This window comes from Saccopteryx bilineata, chromosome 1 (assembly GCF_036850765.1).
Source record: "Saccopteryx bilineata isolate mSacBil1 chromosome 1, mSacBil1_pri_phased_curated, whole genome shotgun sequence".
NCBI classification, from domain to species: Eukaryota; Metazoa; Chordata; class Mammalia; order Chiroptera; family Emballonuridae; genus Saccopteryx; species Saccopteryx bilineata.
Window position 1 is genome coordinate 348,425,227 of NC_089490.1, and position 21,457 is coordinate 348,446,683.

General features: G+C 52.4%; 1 protein-coding gene and 1 pseudogene across 7 annotated transcripts in view; one reads left to right on the plus strand and one right to left on the minus strand.

Annotated features, from left to right (window-relative positions):
• ARAP1 (ArfGAP with RhoGAP domain, ankyrin repeat and PH domain 1) overlaps positions 1-21,457 on the plus strand; it is a 74,799-nt gene that overhangs the window by 37,118 nt on the left and 16,224 nt on the right. For 5 of the 7 annotated variants that reach the window (XM_066250591.1, XM_066250583.1, XM_066250594.1 and 2 more), the window contains 13 exons: positions 6,182-6,345; positions 7,215-7,297; positions 7,900-8,030; positions 8,142-8,297; positions 8,650-8,719; positions 9,016-9,136; positions 9,501-9,703; positions 10,346-10,452; positions 13,364-13,563; positions 16,350-16,435; positions 18,039-18,221; positions 19,331-19,505; positions 20,709-20,843. In XM_066250591.1, coding sequence (XP_066106688.1) covers positions 6,182-6,345; positions 7,215-7,297; positions 7,900-8,030; positions 8,142-8,297; positions 8,650-8,719; positions 9,016-9,136; positions 9,501-9,703; positions 10,346-10,452; positions 13,364-13,563; positions 16,350-16,435; positions 18,039-18,221; positions 19,331-19,505; positions 20,709-20,843 — 1,814 coding nt within the window. The remainder of the gene's footprint in view (positions 1-6,181; positions 6,346-7,214; positions 7,298-7,899; positions 8,031-8,141; positions 8,298-8,649; positions 8,720-9,015; positions 9,137-9,500; positions 9,704-10,345; positions 10,453-13,363; positions 13,564-16,349; positions 16,436-18,038; positions 18,222-19,330; positions 19,506-20,708; positions 20,844-21,457) is intronic. The other 2 variants (XM_066250593.1, XM_066250595.1) reach the window with 1 other exon arrangement.
• Positions 12,362-13,204, minus strand: LOC136322525 (small ribosomal subunit protein eS12 pseudogene; annotated as a pseudogene).

Here is a 21,457-nt window from a genome sequence, read left to right on the forward strand (position 1 = left end):
CTATGCTGGAGGGAGTGAACTTTGAGTTTCATAATGGAGAAGGAAAAATGGGAGCAGCTGTGAAGGAAGCAAGAAGCATAAGACTGAGGCCTGGGCCTTGTGTAGCCAGGGAGCAAATAAGGAAAGGAAGCAGGCAGCTGCGAAGGCCTTGTGGGAAGGGGAGGTCAGGGTAGGAGACAGGTATGCTCAGATCACTGGGCCTAACCCTGTCTTTTGGTCCTGCTGGTGAGAGTCCAGGAGTGGGGATTGGCCTGGGTTCCTCCAAGGCCTGTGTGACATTTTAGGGTGAAGGTCCTGATTCTAGGACAGAGTGTAGGCCTGGGTTTTTGGTCCTGTCAGTTCAGTGAGGCAAAGATTGACAGTCACAGCTATTCTGAATGATCAGAAGTGTGGAGGCTGGAGGAGGCACCAAGTGGAGGGGGAGGATGTATGATTTGGATCTCTTGAAGGAGGAGTAGGAGGTGACTGGACAGGGAAGGCTATTCTAGTTGGAACAGCATTTGCAAAGTCCTGGAAGTTTGCATTTATGGAATGCAGCTCAGTCACAGATGGCTGGAATGTGGGTGGAGAATGAATTTAAGGCCAACCTGAGATATTCAGACTGCCCCACTCTGTGACCCACCTGCCCTTAGAGTGAGACCTAGTTCCTTTTGCCAGAGATTGATATAGGCAGAAAGATATGAAGAAAGAGCCAAGGGCCACTTTGCAGGAGGAGGCTATGAAGCAGGTCCTGCTCCAGCGGGTGGGTCTGAGCCTCCTTCAGGCACAGCCAGGGTGAGAGAGTTGTGCTGATGATATATGGGAGGGGCTTTCCTTACTGAATGACCAGTAAGTCTGGAAGCAGATCAGAGAGGAAACTGAAGCTCAGAGATGAAGTGACTTGCTTTGTGAGGTCACAAACTGATAGTGGTCAAGCTAGGATTCAAGCCCAGGTCTGCCTGGCTCCAAAGCTGTTAGCTGGAGTGATCATACATCTCATTTTGCCTGGGACAGGCCCTGTTTACATCAGTTGCCCTGACATAGTTATTAATAGTTTCTCTTTTAACTCTCAGGAATGTTGTTTTATGCTATTAATTATGTGGTCCCCCTACTCTAACTCATTTTGGCTTGGGACCCCCTCACATGTGCCCCAACCCCTAGGTATAATGTTGGCTGTGTGTATTTGGCCTAATCCAGTAAGGCAAACTAGAGGCTGAGGGCCCAGTCTGGAGTGGATCAGTCCTTGCCCATGAGTGCCCAGTCTTGCAATGGGCATAGGAGGGAGAGCAGATGGGTACACATGCCACTTGGATAGAGGAGAAAGGGGCTGAAGGAGCACAGGAGCCAGGGGAAGGGGTCGGGGAAGAGCAGCTCTGCACCGGCATCTCAGAGGCCGTCTGGGTGTGTTTTCAAGTACAGGTGGGCTTTCCTGGGCTGATGTGGTAGGGAGAAGGCAGTGAGGAAGAGGAAGCTATTTGAACAAAGGCTTGGCAGTAGGGCCACTGGGCACATACTTAAGGTTGGGGCTAATCTTCTGGTCTAGGGAGTCAGAGTCAGCAGGAAGCATCCCAGCTTTGCCTCAGCTGTAGATTGGAGCTTGGCTGTTCGTAGGGGTGCAAGCACTGAGTGGCCTGGAGCACTCTGTGGACTCTGCCCCTTCCCCTGGGGTTTTCCCACATGCTGTGACTTCCTGAGGCTATTTCTCCTTTTCTGGGCTTCGCCCTGACTCAGCATGGCTGATTCTTTGTGGTTGGCAGGCAGGGGTCAGCCAGGAGGCTTCCTGGAAGAGGTGGCTAGAATGAAGTCTGGAGGTTCATGAGGGGACCCCTGGCTCCCATCTTCTTAGCGTATAATCCTTTTCCTTTGAAGGCTCTGCTGGGAGAAGAGCCCTTTGTACCTGTTCCCCTCTCCCTTTTTGCCATGGTTACAGCAGTCTTCACAGCTGTGATGACATTCCCTCTTAGACTGAATTTCAGCTCCAGAGCTGCCTAGACCCCTCAGATCCAGGCTATGGCCTCATTTATCACTGGTGCTTGAGGTTGCAGCTGTGGTTCTAGATTACCTGAGTGTAAATCCCAGCTATAGGATGAAGGGCAAATTACTTTATGTCTCCGTGCCTCAGTTTCCTCATATGTAGAGTGGGGAGAACAGTAAGCCATTCCTTATAGAGCCCTTGTGGTGAGTAAAGGAATGAATTCATGTAAAGTGCTTAGAAGACGGCTGGGAATACATACACACATACATAACTAATATGAATTAATTAATCCAGGTCTTCACTTATTTACTAAACCCTGCTGAGTGCTAGACCCACCATCATGAATAAAGTAGTGTAGCATTTGCTTCAGGGAGCCCCCATGCTGGGGAGGCCTTAGGATGGGCAGATCCTTCGCTGGTGATCAGAACAGTGATAGGGGAGCACTGGGGACCAGAGGTGGTAGAGCCGAGGCTGCCTGGGCTCCAAGCATGCTCTGTTGCCACCGTCTTCCCCTCAGTGCTGCCCTTGGTTCTGGGGAAGGTTGGAGAGCCAGGCCCACTGAGCCCTGTTTGGCTGGAAAGGGTAGAACCTGTCCCCTCCTCCTCTGGGCCAGTCTGACTGGTCCTGGCCTGATGCTTGGAGTTCTGCTCTCAGCTGATGAGCCCAAGCCCTCAAGGGCCCCTTCTTGGAGTCTGGGAGGCTGTGTGTGAAAGATTGCTTTGCCTGCCAAGAGGGCTCGTAGGGCATTGCACCTGATCAGCTGGGGGCCTAAACCCCAGGTCATGCCCTTGGGCCTGTGGGGACTCACTCAGTCTCTTAGTCATCACTCACCCTTCCATTTGCTTTCCTCCCAGCCCTCAGGGACACCCTCTCCACCTACCTAATTGCCAATCTGTCCATTCATCCACTCATCCACTTGTTCCGTCTGTCCATTCATATGCCCACCCACTCACTTAATCATACTCTTGTTGCTGACTCAGCCAGGCCCTGTACTGGGCTTTGGGGATAAAGAATCAAGTCCAAAGCTGCCCCTGCTCCAGAGAGAGTTAGGGTCAAGTGGAAGAGACAGCCTGCTGCAGCACCCACCGGGGGGGGGGGGTCTTCTTAGGTCCAGCTAAACATTCATGCCCTCAAGACTAGCATAGGCCCTCTTGGCTGGATTCCCTGAGAAGCATATAGGGAGGGACCAGCTGGCCACCAGGGCCGGGGCAGGTTTTCCTCTCTGTGGGGTCCTCATAATGGTCAATGCCACTATCTACATAGCTGTCCAGGAGCCATTCCCTGTAGCCCTCTAGGGGACAACTCAGGGTTAAGGTAGTGAGACTCATAATGGACAGGTGTGGGAGCCACCCCGGCTTAAACATCCTTGCCCCGAGAAGCCAGTATGTTTTCTAAAAACCCCACGGGTGTGGTTTCAGGTTCCTGCATGGGATGTACCCAGCTACAAGCCACCACATCCAGAGAAGCCCGAAGCTCCTACTTCTTCACTAGGAGAGGGCTTATAGTTTTGTTTTTTTTTAGAGATACAGAGAGTCAGAGAGAGGGATAGATAGGGACAGACAGACAGGAATGGAGAGAGATGAGAAGCATCAATCATCAGTTTTTCGTTGTGACACCTTAGTTGTTCATTGATTGCTTTCTCATATGTGCCTTGACCATGTGCCTACAGCAGACCAAGTAACCCCTTGCTCGAGCCAGCCACCTTGGGTCCAAGCTGGTGAGCTTTGCTCAAACCAGATGAGCCCGCGCTCAAGCTGGTGACCTCGGGGTCTCAAACCTAGGTCCTCTGCATCCCAGTCCGACGCTCTATCCACTGCACCACCGCCTGGTCAGGCAGGCTTACAGTTTTTCACAGTCCAGGTGCAATTTGTCACTCAGGCCACTCTTGCCAAGGGCAGTGTTGCCTCAGAGCATGGCTGACATGCCACCTCTAGCAGGTTTCTAGGAGAACAGAGTAAGGAAGCTAGCTAAAGGTCAAATTCTCACACAGAAAGGAAGAGTTTCATTCGATCTTTGCCCACACCTGGAGAAGAGACAGAGGACAGGGCGATATTGAAGTGACCATGTGTCCTAAGAAGCCCATAGACTGGATTTAGAGCTCAGGTTCTGGCTTAGATACCAGCACACTACCTGGCACAAAGGAGGGAGATACTTTAAAACTTTTATTTGAAATAATTTGTCTAAGGCTCATAATAGAAGGGAACATAGGTAGGGACTAGGGAAGCATGAGGAGGCATCAGGAAAGACTTTCAGAGAAGGGGAAGCCGAGTTTGGAGTGTAAGGATAAGTAGTTGTTCCCCAGTCAGAGACCAGGAAGAGGGAGGGTCCTGGAGGCAGCCCCAGCAGGAGCATAGGCTGACATCATGGTCACACCAGCCCTTCCTTCCTTGCTTTTGCAGTAGTCACACACCATCGGTCACTGCCACAAACATTGGGCAATAGGCTAGGCTGAAAATAACCGTTAGGAAGAGTTTTCCATGCACTCTGGTGCTCCTCCTTGGCCCCTGCTGGACCTTGGCAGAGATAATGGGTGGGGCCAGGCCTGCAGGTCTCAGACACCTTGTTCCAGCTGGTGGTCCCTTCACATCCTGTGTGCTGGCACATGATGCTCCTTGTATTGGTTAATCCTCCAACTACCCTGTCTGGTTGATGATGCAGTCTCCACTCCACAGAAAAGGAAACAAGTTCATAGTGGCTGGGTGCTTACCCCAAGACACACAGGAACTAAGACTGAGGCAAAGTTCAAACCCACATCTCTGATGTCAAAACCCTTTGGGAGACTGTCAGCCTCCTGGGAGCAGTGTGATCTGTGCTGAGACAGACAGACAGGGGCACTGGGTTATGGGAGCCCAGGGCCCCCAAACCCAGCCTTAGGGAGTCAGGGAAGTGATAGAGATGAGGAGCTGGTGTACAAGAGGAGTGTGGTGGTGTCAGGTGAGGTTGAGACATCTAAGTTTATCTGGGGGATGGTGAATATCTGTGTCTGGGACAAGAGAGAAGGTAGTCTTGAGCCAGAGACCTACAACTCAGGACCTCGGGACCTGGTTTCTAAGTCTCTGTCCTGCTTGCTACACCTCAGTGCTCATTTCATTTCATTTCCCCCCTGCTATTTGCCAACAAACTTTTGATCCTTTTTTTTCCTGCCTTCTCTTTTGAGTTGAGGGGAGATAGACTCCTGCATGTACTCCAACTGGGATTCACTTGGCAACCCCTATCTTGGGCTGATGCTCTGCCTATCTGGTGCCATATTTTTTTTGGGGGGGGTTGTGGCAAAGACAGGGAGAGTCAGAGAGAGGGACAGATAGGGACAGACAGACAGGAAAGGAGAGAGATGAGAAACATCAATTCTTCATTGTTGGTTCCTTATTTGTTCATTGATTGATTTCTCATATGTTCCTTGACCAAGGGGCTACAGTGGACCGAGTGAGCCTTGCTCAAACCAGATGAGCCCACGCTCAAGTTGGCGACCTCAGGGTCTCAAACCTGGGTCCTCCACATCCCAGTCCGACGCTCTATCTACTGCGCCACTGCCTGGTCAGGCTGGTGCCATGCTCTTAACCAAGCTATTTTTAGCACCTGAGGCAGAGGCTCCACAGAGCCCTCCTCAGTGCCCAGGGCTGATGTGCTTGAACCAATCGAGTCATGGCTGCATGAGGAGAGAGAGAGAAGGGAGAGGAAAAGGGGTGGAGAAGCAGAAGATCGCTTCTCCTGTGTTCTCTGACTGGGAATCGAACCCGGGACATCTACACGCCTGGCCAACCTGGCTCCTACCACTGAGCCAACCAGCCAGGGCCAAATTTCTGATCCTTAAAAGCTCAGCTCAAGCCTCACCTTCCAGCCTTCCCTGACTCCCCAGGCTAGAATGTAAACCACCCACACCCCACTCTGGTCTTCATTCTTCTTCAACAGTGGAGACGCCATGGGTGCATGTGTCTAAAAGCTAGAGCTGTGGGAACAGGTAACCATGTCACAGCAATACAGCTAAAGAAGGTGCCTGCTTTCTTTAGGCTCTGGGGAGCTTAAGGGTTTGGGACAGGGGATGAAGTCAAGGAGGGCTGTGTGGAGGAGGGCTCCTGTTTGAGTTTTTAGAACAAATGAGTTTTGCTGAGCTCAGGTGAGCTAGGACCCAGTGGGTTTGAGTCCTGACTCTGTCTCATAGTGATGCTAGCCCAGTGACTCAGCAACACTGAGCTAACCCCTGTTGTCCAACTTTTATTTTTCTCCCAGCCTTCCCTACAAGGAGGAAGAATCGCTGTCATTACCACTGTCATGCTCTCCGCAGCGAGAACCTGAGGAGCCCCTGGCCACCTTCCCCCAGGGCCCTCCCCAGCCCCCATCTCCCAGCCCCCCAGAGATTCCCCCAAAGCCTCTTCGCCTGCTTCCAGAGTTTGGTGAGTGCCACAGCTGGGCCTGGGGCTCTGGGTGGGTGGCCTGGGGTCTGGCCCTCCAGTAGTCTGCAAGGATGCAAGGTTTCCATTCCCCTTTCGGTTGGGCCCTGCCTCTGACCCCCTGTCTGGCTCCTGGACAGGTAAGCATCATTCTCTTTACTCTCAAAAGAGAGATAGCACTGACTTATCTGACCTACTGACTGTTAGGTGTGGGCACATGGCATATTTCTGAGCTGCCCATGGTTTAAAGTTGGGGGCTATTTTTCATGGTCATGGTTAGTTTGCTGCCCCTTAGAATGTTCACTTTTCTTGGTTTTTGATTCATGTTGCTCTTTTTTTTAGCCTTTTTTAGATAGTCCCCGCCCCTGACCCCCAAGCTTGCTGCCTCTTCAGACCTCCCTGTGGTGACCAGGCACCCCCTAGTGCTGTCCTGTGAGGCCCCAAGAGTATAAATAGTACTTCCTGTTCCCATGTACTGTGCCTTCATTTTGCAAGCCAGGCGAGGCTGTGTGTGTGGGGAGGTGTCTCTCTTGGGCTGAGGGTGACCTTTGGGTTTTGAGGTTTTTTTGCCTGTTTGTTTATTTGTTTTTATTTTTTAGGTATTATTTGTTGATTTTAGAGAGAGGAGAGAGAGAGAAGGGGTGGGGGAGGAATGGGAAGCATCAAGTTGAAGTAGTTGCTTCTTGTAATTGCCTGGACCTGGCAAGTCTAGGGTTTTGAACTGGTGACCTCAGCATTCCAGGTCAATACTTTATCCACTGCGTCAGCACAGGTCAGGCTGAAGGTGACCTTTGTGAAGCCAGGCGCAGTGCCTGGGAAGGGGGTCCAGGCTCCTTGCTTCTGAGTCTTCCCCAACCCCTCTTCCTCCCCAGATGATTCTGACTACGATGAGGCCCCAGAGGAGGGGCCAGGAGCCTCAGCTGGTGTGATGACCAAGAAGGTGGGCCAGGCCGTGGTTAGTGTTTGGGCTGTCTGCTGTCTGGGGGAAGGTGGGCTGCCTAGCTGCCTTTCGGGTCCTGGGACCACCAGATAGATGATGGGTAGCCGTTCCATGGGAGTTCCCTTCCCCCGCCATTGTCTTGCCATTGTCTTGCCATGTGAGGGTCAGGGATGAGGCACAGAGTCTCAAGTCTCAGTGCTGGGCCAGAAATGTGGGGGGTCTGGTCTGTGGCTCCAGCTCCAGTCTTCAGCTGCACCTGGAAGGCTCCGAGTGACCTCTTCTCTCCCTCGGTGTTTTGAGCATAGCTGTCTTAGAGTATCTGTCCTTCTGTCTTTGTTTCACTTTCTGTGTTCCCGTGTCACTCTCTCTGAGTGTCTTACTCTCCATCCCCGAGTCTTTCTGGAGGATTTTTGTCTCTGATCTGGGCTAGTGTGGCCCTGTCTCTCTGGGTCCCTGTGCAGCCTGCCAGTGGGAAGAGGGGAGTGTGAGGAAACACAAGTAGTGCTAAGGTGTGTGGGTCAGGAATGGAGTGGACAGAGGGGGCGTGGCAGCTCCTAAGTCAGTGTTATCTGGGGCTTGAAGGGAAGCATGATGCTCAGTGGTTCTGGGGTGGGCAGGAGGAGCCTGCAGCGAGTCCAGCCCCACGTGCTGTGCGTGTGGCCAGTCTGCTGAGTGAGGGGGAGGAACTGTCAGAGGACGACCAAGGGGATGAAGAAGAGGATGACCATGCCTACGAGGGCATCTCCAAGTGAGTCTACTTCTCTTGGGTGGCTATGCCATCCAACGCCCCCATTTCCTTAGCCCCCACCCCACCAGGGCCCCCACCTTGGCTCCTTCATTTCCTTTCCTCTCCCTCCAGTGGTGGATGGCACACCAGCAACCTGAGCTCATCCTTACCCAGCAGCCTCCTGATCCCGCAGCTCCCTCCCCACCCCATGGATCAACTGTCTGGGGGCCCCGCCCCCATCACACCGGTCATCAAGGCTGGCTGGCTGGACAAGAACCCACCACAGGGGTGAGTGAGGCCTGTTGGGTGCACATTGCTCTAATATGCTGGTGTCATGGATCTGAAAACCAGAGGGGTCAAACAGAGCAGGACTCCCTCTGTGCAGACTATTACCTCTGATGATTGCCATGATGCCTGTGTTTTATTACTCATAATGTTGGGAAGTCCTTCTTTGGGAAGTCCAGCTTCAGTCACTCTTAAAAATCCATCTTGTCAGTGACCATTTGGGTATCCTTCCTTTCTTGGACCAGGCTTTTCCTTACTTTGTATGTGGCTATCAGAGGGGGCTGAGGTAATCCTGGAGCCTCTTCCTTAATCCCCAATCCTTTGCTGTGTTGTTCCTCTGTCTCTGCGTCTCCAGATCTTACATATATCAGAAGCGATGGGTGAAACTGGATGCCGATTACCTGCGATACTTTGATAGTAACAAGGTAAGGCCTGTGTTGGTCCCTGCTGCGACCTCCCTGTTCCAGCTTGGCCCTACATTGGACCCAGGCAGAGTCCCTCCCCAAATGAGTTCTCCCAGAGCCCCAGTCTGATGCCTTAAACCCTGTTCTTCTGGCCTGTTGGTCAGCTGTGGGCCGTGGACAAGGTCAGCGTGTGGGTTGTCCCTGACCACTTGCGGGAGATGGGGCTATAGCCATCGTTTTATCTGAGGTTGAGGGAGTCAGGAGCGGGGCTGGGCCTCCGGGAACCCTCCACATAACAGCTCCTCTCTCTTCCCCAGGATGCCTACTCGAAGCGCTTTATCTCTGTGGCCTGCATCTCCCGTGTGGCTGCCATTGGGGACCAGAAGTTTGAAGTGATCACAAACAACCGGACCTTTGCCTTCCGGGCAGAGAGTGATGGTGGGGAGTGGGGCAGGAAGAAGACTGGCAGTTTGGCTTGATAAAGACAGCAGAACCAGGGCATATCTGCTTCCCCTACATCCAACCCAGAGAGGAGTCAACCCTCTGTGAGGTGGGGCTGAAAGGGGGGTACCTTCTGACTGGCTCTGTGTTTGAGACACTCACTGAGCCCTCAGAACCACATTCCATTTACAGGAGGAAGCAGGCTTGAATAGGCTAAGTGTCATAGCTGGGCTTGCAGCCTGAGGTTGTCCAAGTCAGAGAACTCAGATATAGTCAGAGATAGGTGGGCCAGTCTGGGCTTCTTTGTAGGGGGTCCCCTGCCAAGCTGATCTCGGGCTTACTCCTTCCCCTTTGCCCACAGCGGAACGGAAGGAGTGGATGCAGGCCCTGCAGCAGGCAGTGGCTGAGCAGCGTGCCCGGGCCCGGCTGTCTAGTGCTTCTCTGTTGGGTGTTCAAGGCTTAGAGCCTCCTGACCGTGCCGGCAGCCTGGAGCTACGTGGCTTCAAGAATAAACTGTATGTGGCTGTGGTTGGGGACAAAGTGCAGCTTTACAAGAATCTGGAGGTGCGAACGGGTGGGTCAGGATGCTAAACCTTTCCCTGCTCCATGCCTACTCTGGTCCCTTATCTCGACCCCATGCCCACCTGGTTAGCCTCTCCCTTGCCCACTTGGTCTTTTAGCTCTGTCCTTTTCCTTTTTCTTGTTTCCTGACCAAGCCCAGCCCTTTGCTTGCTCCCCTTTCTGCCCTTAGTTCTGATCCCATCCCCTGCCTGGTCTCTGAGCGCTACCCTCCCATCCTATTGCTACATGGCCTCTGAGCCTGTGTCCGTTTCCCCGCGCCCAGATTCCTGAGCCCTCCTTTATCTTAGCTCTAGATCAGTGGTTCTCAACCTTTCTAATGCTGTGACCCCACAATACAGTTCCTCATGTTGCGGTGACCCCAAACCAAAAAATAATTTTGGTGGCTACTTCATAACTGTAATTTTGCTACAATTATGATTTGGAATGTAAATACCTGATATGCATTATGTATTTTCCGATGGCTTTAGGCGACCCCGCTGGGGTCGCGACCCACAGGTTGAGAACCGCTGCTCTAGATACTTTCTAGTCCCTAAGGTACCACCTCCCCTTTCTCTCTATCCCTTCCTGGGCCTTGAGCTCCACCCTCCAGGCCTTGCCCTCACTTCTTTCCACCTCCCTGCCCAGGAGTACCACCTGGGCATTGGCATCACCTTCATCGACATGAGTGTGGGCAATGTGAAGGAAGTGGACCGGCGTAGCTTCGATCTAACCACCCCCTACCGCATCTTCAGGTGAGCCCCCGTCGCTCACCTGCATCCTCACTCCCTCCTGTGTTTTTCTTGCGTATGTGGGAATGTGCCCCTTCTTCTAGGATAGAGTGCTCCTCCCTTCCCAGCCCTGCCCACCCCTGTGGGTCCTTCACCTTCACTCGCTAACCTGCTCTGACCCCTGCCTGCTAAGAAATCCCACTCTTGCCCTACCCCACTCGGACCATCACGGTTCTGCCTTCGTTGCCACACTGCTCCCAGAGTTGCCCAAACTGGCTTTGTGCGCCACCCACTCATCCTGCTGTTCCTCTAGACCGCCCTGCTCCCTCGGAAGTGTTTTTCTGTCATTAGTATTTGCTTGAGCTCAAAGGCTGTTCTCCTCTCCTGTCTCCTGGGACTTGTCCTGGGTACTACTCCCTGAGCCTCTAAGATTCTATTATCTTGGTTTCCTCTGGCCTCAGCTGTCTCTCTGTGGTCTGCCTCTGTCTTCTGTCTGCTCCCTGGATAGGCTCACCTATTCCCAGGCATTCAGTCGCCACCTCTAAGGCACTGTGTTGTACCTGGTTCAAATCCTGTGTATCAGGCAGCTCTGCTGCCGTGACAGAATACACAGACCGAGGGGCTTAAACAGCGGTGTGGCTTACATAGAAGTTCTTTTTCTCACAGTTCTGGGGGCTGGAAGTCCAAGGTCAAGGTGCTGTCAGTGTTGGTTTCTCTTCCTAGTCTGTAGATGGCTGGCTGCCTGCTCACTGTGTCCTCACATGGCCTTTCCTCTGTGTGTTGTCTGGTTTCCCTTTCAGTCTGGTCAGATTAGAGCCCCCCTCCTATGAAATTACAATATTTAACCTGGCCCTATCTCCAGATGCAGTCACATTGGGGCGAGGGCTTCAACCTACGAATTTTAGAAGGACACAGTTCATTCTCTAACATCTGTGGCCTATATTCTGTATCATGTGGGAAAATCACATGGCCTCTCTGTACCTCAGTTCCCTCCTCTGTGTGTAGGATCTCGGCAATCTTTGTAAAGCTGTTACCCGACACGTGTGCAGTAACTGCTCAGTCAACACTAGTCTTCCTCTCCTCACCCTGGTCATCATCGCCTTTGCCTTTTGCCCAAATCTATGTCTCCAGCTGGGTTTTTCTCCTGAAATCTGCACATGTGTGTGTAGTAGTATGGGGTTTTCTTGTTTTGTTTTAAGAGACAGGGAGACAGGAATGGAGTGAGATGAGAAGCATCAACTTGTCATTGCAGTACTTTAGTTGTTCATTGATTGTTTTCTCATATGTGCCTTGACTGGGGGGCTCCAGTCTGCTGTAGTCCTTGCTCAGTGAGCCCTTGCTCAAGCAAGCAACCTTGGGCTCAAGCCAGCGACCTTGCCTGTGATCCCATACTCAAGCCAGGGACTCTGCGCTCAAGCTGGTGAGCCCGCGCTCAAGCTGATGAGTCCACATTCAAGCCGGAGGAGCCCGCACTCAAGCCAGTGACCTCAGGGCAGGGGTAGTCAACCTTTTTATACCTACCACCCACTTTTGTATCTGTTAGTAGTAAAATTTTCTAATTGCCCACCAGTTTGACAGTAATGGTGATTTATAAAGTAGGGAAGTAACTTTACTTTATAAAATTTATAAAGTAGAGTTACAGCAAGTTAAAGCATATAATAATAATTACTTACCAAGTATTTTATGTCAGAATTTCTCTAAATTTGGCAGAATAAATCTTTATAAAACAAATTACTATAGTTAAATCTATCTTTTTATTTATACTTTGGTTGCTCCGCTACCACCCACCATGAAAGCTGGAACGCCCACTAGTGGGCGGTAGGGACCAGGTTGACTACCACTGCCTCAGGGTTTTGAACCTGGGTCCTCTGCGTCCCAGTCTGATGCTCTTATCTAGTGCGCCACCACCTGGTCAGGCTGTTCTTTTTATTCCTTAAGTTTTATTTGTCCATTTCTTGCATTTGAAGTAATCTTTGATGATATCCTTGGCTTGAGATTCTTTGCCATCATTCTTAACTACCTCACAAGTGCAACCAACCCCTTTCTGGAGTTTTCCTTCTGTCAATTTTACAGGGACCTGCCCATTCACCAAGTTTCTTGCCATCAACCTTAATTAGGTTAATTTGGTGTTCAGCACCAAAGGCTTCCAGGAACCTGATGTACATAGGCTCAAGCAGTTGGATGTGAGCACGCGCAGATGGGCGCAGCACCAGGCTAAGGCCTTGGCAGCTTCGCAGATTGCACGGCTAGGCCTTCGTGGGTGGGGCGGTCTTCAGCACATCTCTTAAAGCAGTCTTAACATCCTTTACACCTGCGGGAGCATTGCCTTTTTTGGCCGTTGCAGTGGGTTTCAGATTGAGCCAAATCTGAAATGCACATGGCAACGCCAGGGCATCAGGGAAAGAAAGAGCCAGAGGGGAAGATGTTCTGTCTCCTTCCCTCCTCCCTGCTGAAACCCTCCACTGCTTCTCCATTGTCCTCTGGGTGCATTTTGACCTCCTCTGCCTGGCACAGGCTTATCCCTGTCTGTCCTCCAGCCTCTTCTCTGCCAGTCTGCCCATCCTGCTCACAGGTCCTGGACTCTCTCATGTTCCATCATGCCCCTTGGCACATGCTCTTTTCTGTTTAGAATGTCCTTCCACCTCTACCTTGCTAAGCCCTTGTCATCTGTCAAGTCTTAGCCCAGGTATCATTTCTTCCCAACAGCCTTTTTCACTCCCTGGGTGGGCGAGAGCCCCCTCAGAATTCCCCCAGCACTCATATCTCTCAGGTTCATGGTGTCTTTGCCTTTGTCCACATTCACCTTCCTCACTAAGGATGCCTCCCTCTTCTGACTATGAGCTCACAACACTATGTTCCCCCCACTTTATGCTGTCCCCAGATCCCTCTGAGCCTTCTTCCACCAGCCTCCCTCCCCCCATTCCTGTGTCCTCAGCTTCTCGGCTGAATCAGAACTAGAGAAGGAGCACTGGCTAGAGGCCATGCAGGGAGCCATTGCCGAAGCCCTGTCTACCTCGGAGGTGGCCGAGCGCATCTGGGCCGTGGCCCCTAACAGGTTCTGTGCTGACTGCGGGGCTGCCCAGCCTGACTGGGCCTCCATCAACCTCTGTGTCGTCATCTGCAAGCGCTGTGCAGGTGTGTGTCGGGGTGGGGAACTGGGCCAAGGCAGGACAGGGCTGGTGTATCAGGTGGAAGGTGGTCTGTCTGGCTGGAGGGGCAGGAGTGAAGACAGTAGTCAGAGATTGTTTATGAAGCTGCACCTGTGCACCAGGCCTCCCCTACCAAGATTTAAAAAAAATTTTTTTTGTGAGAGGGATGAAAAGCATCAACTCATAGTTGTAGCACTTTAGTTGTTCATTGATTGCTTCACATATATGCCTTGACTGGGGGGCTCCAGCCAAGCCAGGACCCCTTGCTCAAGCCAGCAACCATGGGATCATGTCAGTTATCTCATACTGAAGCCAGTGACCCCATGCTCAAGCTGAATGAGACCACACTCAAGCCAGCTACCTCGGGGTTTTGAACCTGGGATCTCAGCATCCCAGGTCGACACTATCCACTGCACTATCACTGGTCAGGCTCTCCCACCAAGATTTAAGCGGCATTCTTACCCTGCAAGGCAGAGATTTAACTTATCACATCACGGGTAGGGCACTGCAGCACAGACGGGGAAAATGGCTTGTTCAGAGGTCATATGACAAGTAAGTGAGTCTGGGTTTTAGCTCAGGCCTCTTGGGGTCCAGCACCCCTGTCCTATCAGAAGAGTGGAAGGAGGCCAGGCAGACGGAGGAGCTGTTATATCATCCAGAGGGGAATGGGAAGCAGTGGGCAGGGGGACTTGGTCAGATTTATGCATCAGACTCTGGCTGGTTAGAAGCTGAGTTAGAGGGAGTGAGGCTGAAGACTACTAAGGAGGCAGCTGCTGGAGTCACAAGAGAGAGGAGGAGGCCTTGTCTGGGTAAGTGAGGGAGATCATTGAAGAGATGTTTAGGATCGACGTAGGATTCCCAATGACAGATTAGATGAGAAAGAAAGAGGGTGGAACTCAGGATTCATTCATCTAGGCAATCAGCATTTATTGAAGGTCTGTCATGTGCCAGACACTTTGACAGGTGCTGGGGATTTGGCCTCCTTAGTAGCTCACAATGCCTAATTGGCAGCTTTGGAGGGGTTGAAGATGGGTATCTGGGGAGGAACAGTTTTGGGAAGTTTCTGAACTCAGTGAAAAACCCTGAAGCCTATGGGATGATATCTAGGATGGATGTCCAGGCAGCCTTGGGTTGTGAGGTCTGGGTGCATGTAAAGCCAGTAGCCACGGCCACCATCACAGCCACCTGGCCTGTGCAGGTTTGCATTTGATTCGGACAGACAGTAATGAATCAATGGAGCCAAGAACTGGTGGGCCATTAATTTTAATCCCAGCTTGTACCCGGCAGACAAAAAATACACACAGTGGGAAAACACTTCCCTTTCCATTCAGGGCTCCCAAAGCTACTGACTTATCTGAGTTTCCTAGAATCAAAGGTTTCTACCTCACCAGCCTTATTCATCTCTGTTCCCCATCTCCTTCTCTCTGCACACTCTGCCCAAACTGGCTTCTCCTTCAGCACTCTGCCATCTTGGCTGCTTCTCCTCTCTTCCACATGGCCTTTCTCTGCTCTCTTCCAGCATGGGCTCCTTTGCCCCATTTTATAGTGTAGAAATAAAAACCTTTAATCCAATATACAAACAAGGAAGTCTCTGATACAAAGTCACTTATCTGAGACATAATGGGATTCCTCATGAGTGCACCACCTCACATCATGCAACAGTCAAGGGTGTGGGGAAAAGCTTAGTTTTGAAAAGATCTTAATATTAAAAGTGTGCCTTAGGCTATAACAACCCTGCCTGCTTACAGCCTGTCCCCCACACCCAATGCAAACTATAAGCAAGCAAACATATATCATATTTACAAATTTATTTGACCAACAGTGCAGAAAAGCAATGACTAGATTGAAGGCATCAGCTCATGGAGGGTGAGGGCAATTCGGGTGGATAGGATATAGAAGGAGGTGAGGCTGAAGGCAGAGTCCGGCAGTTCCAGGCCCTCCTCGTGCCCCCAGCTTCCCTCTGTTCTCCAGGGGTCCTGTATGGGTCCTATAGCTGAGCAAGGTTGCATGTCGTTTCCCCCAATTCCTCTTCCTCCTTTCATTCCACAGAGATTTATTAAATGCTCACCATGTGCCAGGCTTTGTCCTGGGCTCTGAACTTAGACCCTAAAGCTGATGATAATCAAGGTTCCTGCTCTTAGACAGTTTACGTTCTAGAAGGGAGTGGCTGAAAGTATATACAAAAACAATGGAGGTATCAGGTAATAGCAAGTGCTATGCAGAGAATGTGTTTGTGGGAAACCCTCTCAGGAGGTAACCATGTCAGCTGAGATTTAAATGTCAGGAGGGGGCCCTGGGGAGATGGAGGAAGAGAACCCAGGCAAAAGGAGCAGGGAGTGCAAAGACCCTGAGGCAGGAATGAGCATAGATGATTAGAAGAACAAGGAAAGTGTGGCTGAGCGGGATGGGGGAAGCATGAGATGAAGTTGGAGAATTAGGCAGAGCATTTAGATCTAATTCTGGGGAGCCATTGGAGCAGTTTGAAGGGGTTTGAAGCAAGGGAATTTGCATTTTAAAGAGCTCACTCTGGCTGGGCTGTGGAGAGTGGCCTGCAGGGAGCCCAGACTGGCTGTAGGGAGCCAGGACTTAGTCTTGTGGTGCAGGGAGCAGTGGAGTGAAGCTGGAGTTCTGGAGCTATGTGGGGTGGAGCTGCAGGCCTAGCCCCTGGGTCCTTCCCTTGACCTCTCCCAGTCAGCCTCTGGATGAGCACTGGGTGTTGTGGTGGGGGAGGAGATGAGTGCTCTATGCAAGAGACTGGCCCTCTGTCTACAGGGGAGCATCGTGGCATGGGTGCTGGCGTCTCCAAGGTGCGGAGCCTGAAGATGGACAGGAAGGTGTGGACGGAAACACTCATCGAGGTGGGGAGGCCCCTGCTTCTCACCTATATTCGAGATCTGGCTGCTGCCTGGGTTTCCCAACCCCATCTCCTCCATCTCACAGACCCTAGCAGCCTAGATAGAGCTAGAAGAGACCTTTGGGATCATCTAGTGCAGGGGTCTCCAAACTACGGCCCGCGGGCCACATGCGGCCCCCTGAGGCCATTTATCCGGCCCTCGCAGCACTTCCGGAAGGGGCACCTCTTTCATTGGTGGTCAGTGGGAGGAGCATAGTTCCCATTGAAATACTGGTCAGTTTGTTGATTTAAATGTACTTGTTCTTTATTTTAAATATTGTATTTGGTCCCGTTTTGTTTTTTACTTTAAAATAAGATATGTGCAGTGTGCATAGGGATTTGTTCATAGTTTTTTTTTACAGTCCAGCCCTCCAACGGTCTGAGGGACAGTGAACTGGCCCCCTGTGTGTAAAAAGTTTGGGGACCCCTGATCTAGTGGATTTTGGAAAAGCTGATTTTTGGCAAAGTCAGCAAACTGGCCAGTGAGCTAAGAATGTTTTTATAGTTTTAAAGGATTGTTTAAAAAAGAAAAAGAAGACTACAGAACAGAAACTTTGTGAGCTTCAAAATCTAAAATATTTACTTCATTTCATCTCTGTTCACATGCATGAGTATACGTGTTTAGGGGCACACACTCATACATGTACATTTGTGCCTGTGTAGTTGGGGTTCCCAGGTACTGATACGTGTGGTAGTTACCGAGGAGAACCTGAAACAGGAGGGCTGGACTGAGGGCCATTCTGACAGCCCCAGCCAAGCTGCAGACTCCAGAGCAATGTGGATGTCACATCCTCTGTGAGTTAGGGTTAGTCTCCAATTTACAGATGCAGACATTGAAGCCCAGAAAGAGACGACTTGCCCAAAATCAGTCAGTCAGTAGCAGCAGGGACTGTTTTCGCTTTATTCTCTGTTGGGACCCTAGCACCCTACACAAGACCTGACAAAGAGGCAAGGTGGGGGTGCAGGTGGCGATGGAACAGATAATCAGCAAAATGAAAGAATGAATAAACTAGTGTCTTGAATGCTAGACCCTTGCACTCCTCCAGAATCTGCACCTGTCCTGCCTCATCTGCAGGAGCCCAGGCGATAATTGTAGGGCCCAGTCCTGTGATGCCAAGGACAGGGCGGTGTGGCTGAATTCTGGAGCTGAGTGGGGGTGGAGCAGTAGCACCAACCCCTGGGGAATGTCCTAGAAGAATACCAGGGACAGGAGATGGTTCCAGAATTCCTGCCCACCCCATTGGCTGACAGGTTACCTTCAGGAATGCAGAGTTCCAGATATGGGACTAGGTGGGAACATAGCAAGGCCCCCAACCTAGGTTTTGGGGTGTTCACCTCTCACCTCTTGTTACGTCACTGAGCTGAGGAACTGGTCTCAGGCCCTGGGTTGTTGAGGGAGCACCCAAGGTCAACAATGAGGAGGCTGCCCTTCAGCTTCCCTGATGGGAAAGGGGGCAGGGGTGGCTTGGCTCTTTCAGCCATAAACCTAACAACCTCAAACCCAAGATTTTGTAGGGCGTGGAGCCTCTGGTCATAGGCTGCCTCTGACTTCTTGCCCACACCCGCAGCTCTTCTTACAGCTGGGCAATGGCTCTGGGAACCGCTTCTGGGCAGCCAGCGTGCCCCCCAGTGAGGCCCTGCAGCCCAGCAGCAGCCCTGGTGCCCGGCGGCGCCACCTGGAGGCCAAATACCTTGAGGGCAAGTACCGCCGCTACCACCCGCTCTTTGGCAACCAGGAGGAGCTGGACAAGGTTAGGTTACTGGGCCTTTGGGGGCCCCTTAAGAGCACTCCCTTTTCCATACACTGTCAGGGCCCCTTGAGAGCACCCCTTTTTTTCCTTTCCTCGCATTCCTCACCATCACGGTCCATCTTTTCCACCAACTCCAAGTGATGAGCTGGCATATGGGGAAACTGAGGCCTAGAGTGCAGAAGGGCCCTACCTAAGCCACAGGGAGAGTTGGGGCAGAGTAAGGAGGAGCCAAGCCTGACCCTTGGACCAAGACCATGTCTCAGCATCTGTCTCCTCCCCCCCAGCTGATTCCTCTGTCTCCCGCACCCCATCTTGCTCCCTTTGTATCCTGCCAAAAGGAGTGAACTTGACGAGATGCTATTTCCTGTCAGGCTCATGAAAAACAGCTGGCCACTCTGACCCCCTCCCTCCACACCCCACTCCAGACGAGGCCCTGTATGGGCCCCAGGCCCTGACAGGCTGGGAGCCAAGGCCTGGGTCCTGGCTGGCTCCTCCTGAGTGGGAGGACGCCTGCTTCAAGGCGGGGTGCCACTTGTGACCTTTGGTCAGCCTTCAGCCCCTCCCCCACGCAGCCCCACCCAGACAGGCTCAGTCCAGCTAGAAGCCCAGTGGGAGCCAGGCTTCCACGTCCCAGGAACCCAGGCGTCCAGCCCCCAGTCCAGCCCAGTCTTGCTTTCCAGCTAGGAGGGGCGGCAACTCCCATTGGTCGGGAGGGCTGGGCAGGCAGTGAGGAATTCAAATGTGGGAGGAATTAGCTACAAAGCACCCGCTCTGCCCTTCCACAAGGCAGAGGGAGCCTGAGGTCCTCTAGAGAACAAGCTGGGCAGCTGACAGGGTCCTGGGGGCTGCCTGCAGGGGTGAGGCCTGGGCAGTTGGGACCGCTAGCCTAGGCTGGGCAGCCACTGCCCACTCTGTCTCCCCATGGTTTTTCTCTTCCTCTTCCTCTCCTCTCTGTTTTTCTTCCTCTTCTCTCTCTCAACCTGAGGATGGGCCCCCAGACCTGGATGCCTCCTTCCTCTTTCTGCCTCTTCTCCCCATACTCAGTTTCTTGCTGGCCCCATAGTGCTGCTGAGACTTACCCTTCCCTCCTTCCTCTCTCCTCCTCCCAGGCCCTGTGTGCCGCAGTCACCACCACAGACCTGGCCGAGACCCAGGCACTCCTGGGCTGTGGCGCTGGGGTCAACTCCTTCTCAGGGGACCCTGAGGCCCCCACACCCCTGGCTCTTGCTGAGCAGGCAGGGCAGACACTGCAGATGGAATTTCTTCGGAACAACCGGACCACGGGTGAGCAGCTGGTGGGGACAGTCTTCCTAGCGGGATGGAGCTTCCCTACTGCTGGTCTGGCCCTTGGAGGGGATGCCGGGTGGTAGTCTGGGGGGCTGTGTGTGTCACCCTTTGAAGTTTGATTACATACACTCAAGCCGTAATTGCAGCTTCTTGAGGGCCCTGGGGCAACAGTATGTGTGATTTGGGGTGTGTTTGGGTTTGCATGTCAAAGGGCATTCATGCATCTGGCTTCCCCTTCCTATGTGTGTCTCTTTGTGTCTCTGTCTCTGCATCTCTCTTTGTGTGTTTGTGGGTCCCTCTGACCTGCAGTGTGGGCCTTCAGTGTCGCCTCTGTGGGCCAGTCAGTGTCTGTGCGTCTCTGAGTCGCTATGGCTGCTTTTTGCACCTGGAGGTATTGAGGGCTTTGGGGTTTGTGTGTGTGCCGAGTTATCTCTGTTGCCATGTGTTGGTGTGTGTGTGGGGGCAGGTATTCCATTTGTCTGTGTGCGGGTGACCCACCACAGCTCGCTGCTCTCTGGGTGGGGCTTTGTCACAGACTGGGGTTGGATCCCATTTGGTTCTCACTCTTGGGGTTTGTGAGGAGGGGACAGTGGGGGTGAGCACTGCTGGTCATGGCTCAGGACTGGCCTCTGGGGCCATATCCTAGGACTGAGGGTGGAGCTCCACAGCCAGGGCTCTGGGCTCAGGGCCACGGGTGGGTGGGGTGCACAGGGCTGGAGAGAGCCCAGGTGTCCAGGGAGGCACAGACCACCCAGCTGGCTTGGGCTTTGGGACTGTTAGCAGCAGGGCTGAAGCCAGGCTGCTTTCTTAGGCTTTGCATCATCTAGGATAAGCCTCCCTCTGGGGATTGTTATCGAGTTTGCCCAAGGCCCCCCTCATTCTAGTGTGCTGGCCCTCTGCCTCAGCAGGCAATGGGGAGAGTGGGGTGGGCTGGCTAGGGAGTCAGGGAGACTTCCTGGAAGGGGAGGTAGTGGAACTGGGCCTGGGAGCAGGGTGGAATTTACACATGTGGGGATAGGTGGGGCAAAACGGCTGAGGCAAAATTCTGGATGTGGCAGTGAGAGCCTAAGGGTACTACTACTCAGGGGAACCAGGGCTGGGGACTTTAATGCAAGCTTGGCGGCCAACCTAGGTAGAGGTGAGGGGAGGCACCTTTGGATGGCAACCATGACCAAGCCATTCTTCTTCCCTTCCCAAAAGAGGTACCTCGGGTGGATTTGATGAAGCCCCTGGAAAAGCACTACTCAGTTGTCTTGCCAACTGTGAGCCACAGCGGCTTCCTCTACAAGACCGCTTCCGCTGGCAAGCCGCTGCAGGACCGCCGTGCCCGGGAAGGTGGGTGCCTGGGAAGGTGGCATTCTGGCATGGTGGCAGAGTCAGAGAGACCAGGGCTGGCCAGGTGGGTGGACCCACGAGCATACCACGTGCACTCTGGCAGAGTTACCCTAGAAGGCTTCCTGGATGTGGTCTCTGGTACACAGTAGGTGCTTAATAAAGGGATGATCAGCCTGACAAGGCGGTGGCTCAGTGGATAGCGCACCGGACTGGGATGAGGAGGACCCAGGTTTGAGACCCCAAGGTCACCAGCTTGAGCGCAGGCTCATCTGGTTTGAGCAAAGCTCACCAGCTTGGACCCAAGGTCGCTGGCAAGCAAGGGGTTACTCAGTCTGCTGAAGGCCCGCCGTCCAGGCACATATGAGAAAGCAATCAATGAACAACTAGGTGTTGCAACGAAAAACTGATGATTGATGCTTCTCATCTCTCTCCATTCCTGTCTGTCCCTATCTATCCTTCTCTCTGACTCTCTGTCTCTGTAAAAAAAAAAAAAAAAGGAAGATCAGGATGCAAGTGGGGCCTGGCATTGCAGAGCACATCACTGCCTGTTTTCATTAGACTAATGACGTCTTTTTTTTTTTTTTTTTTTTTTGTATTTTTCTGAAGCTGGAAAT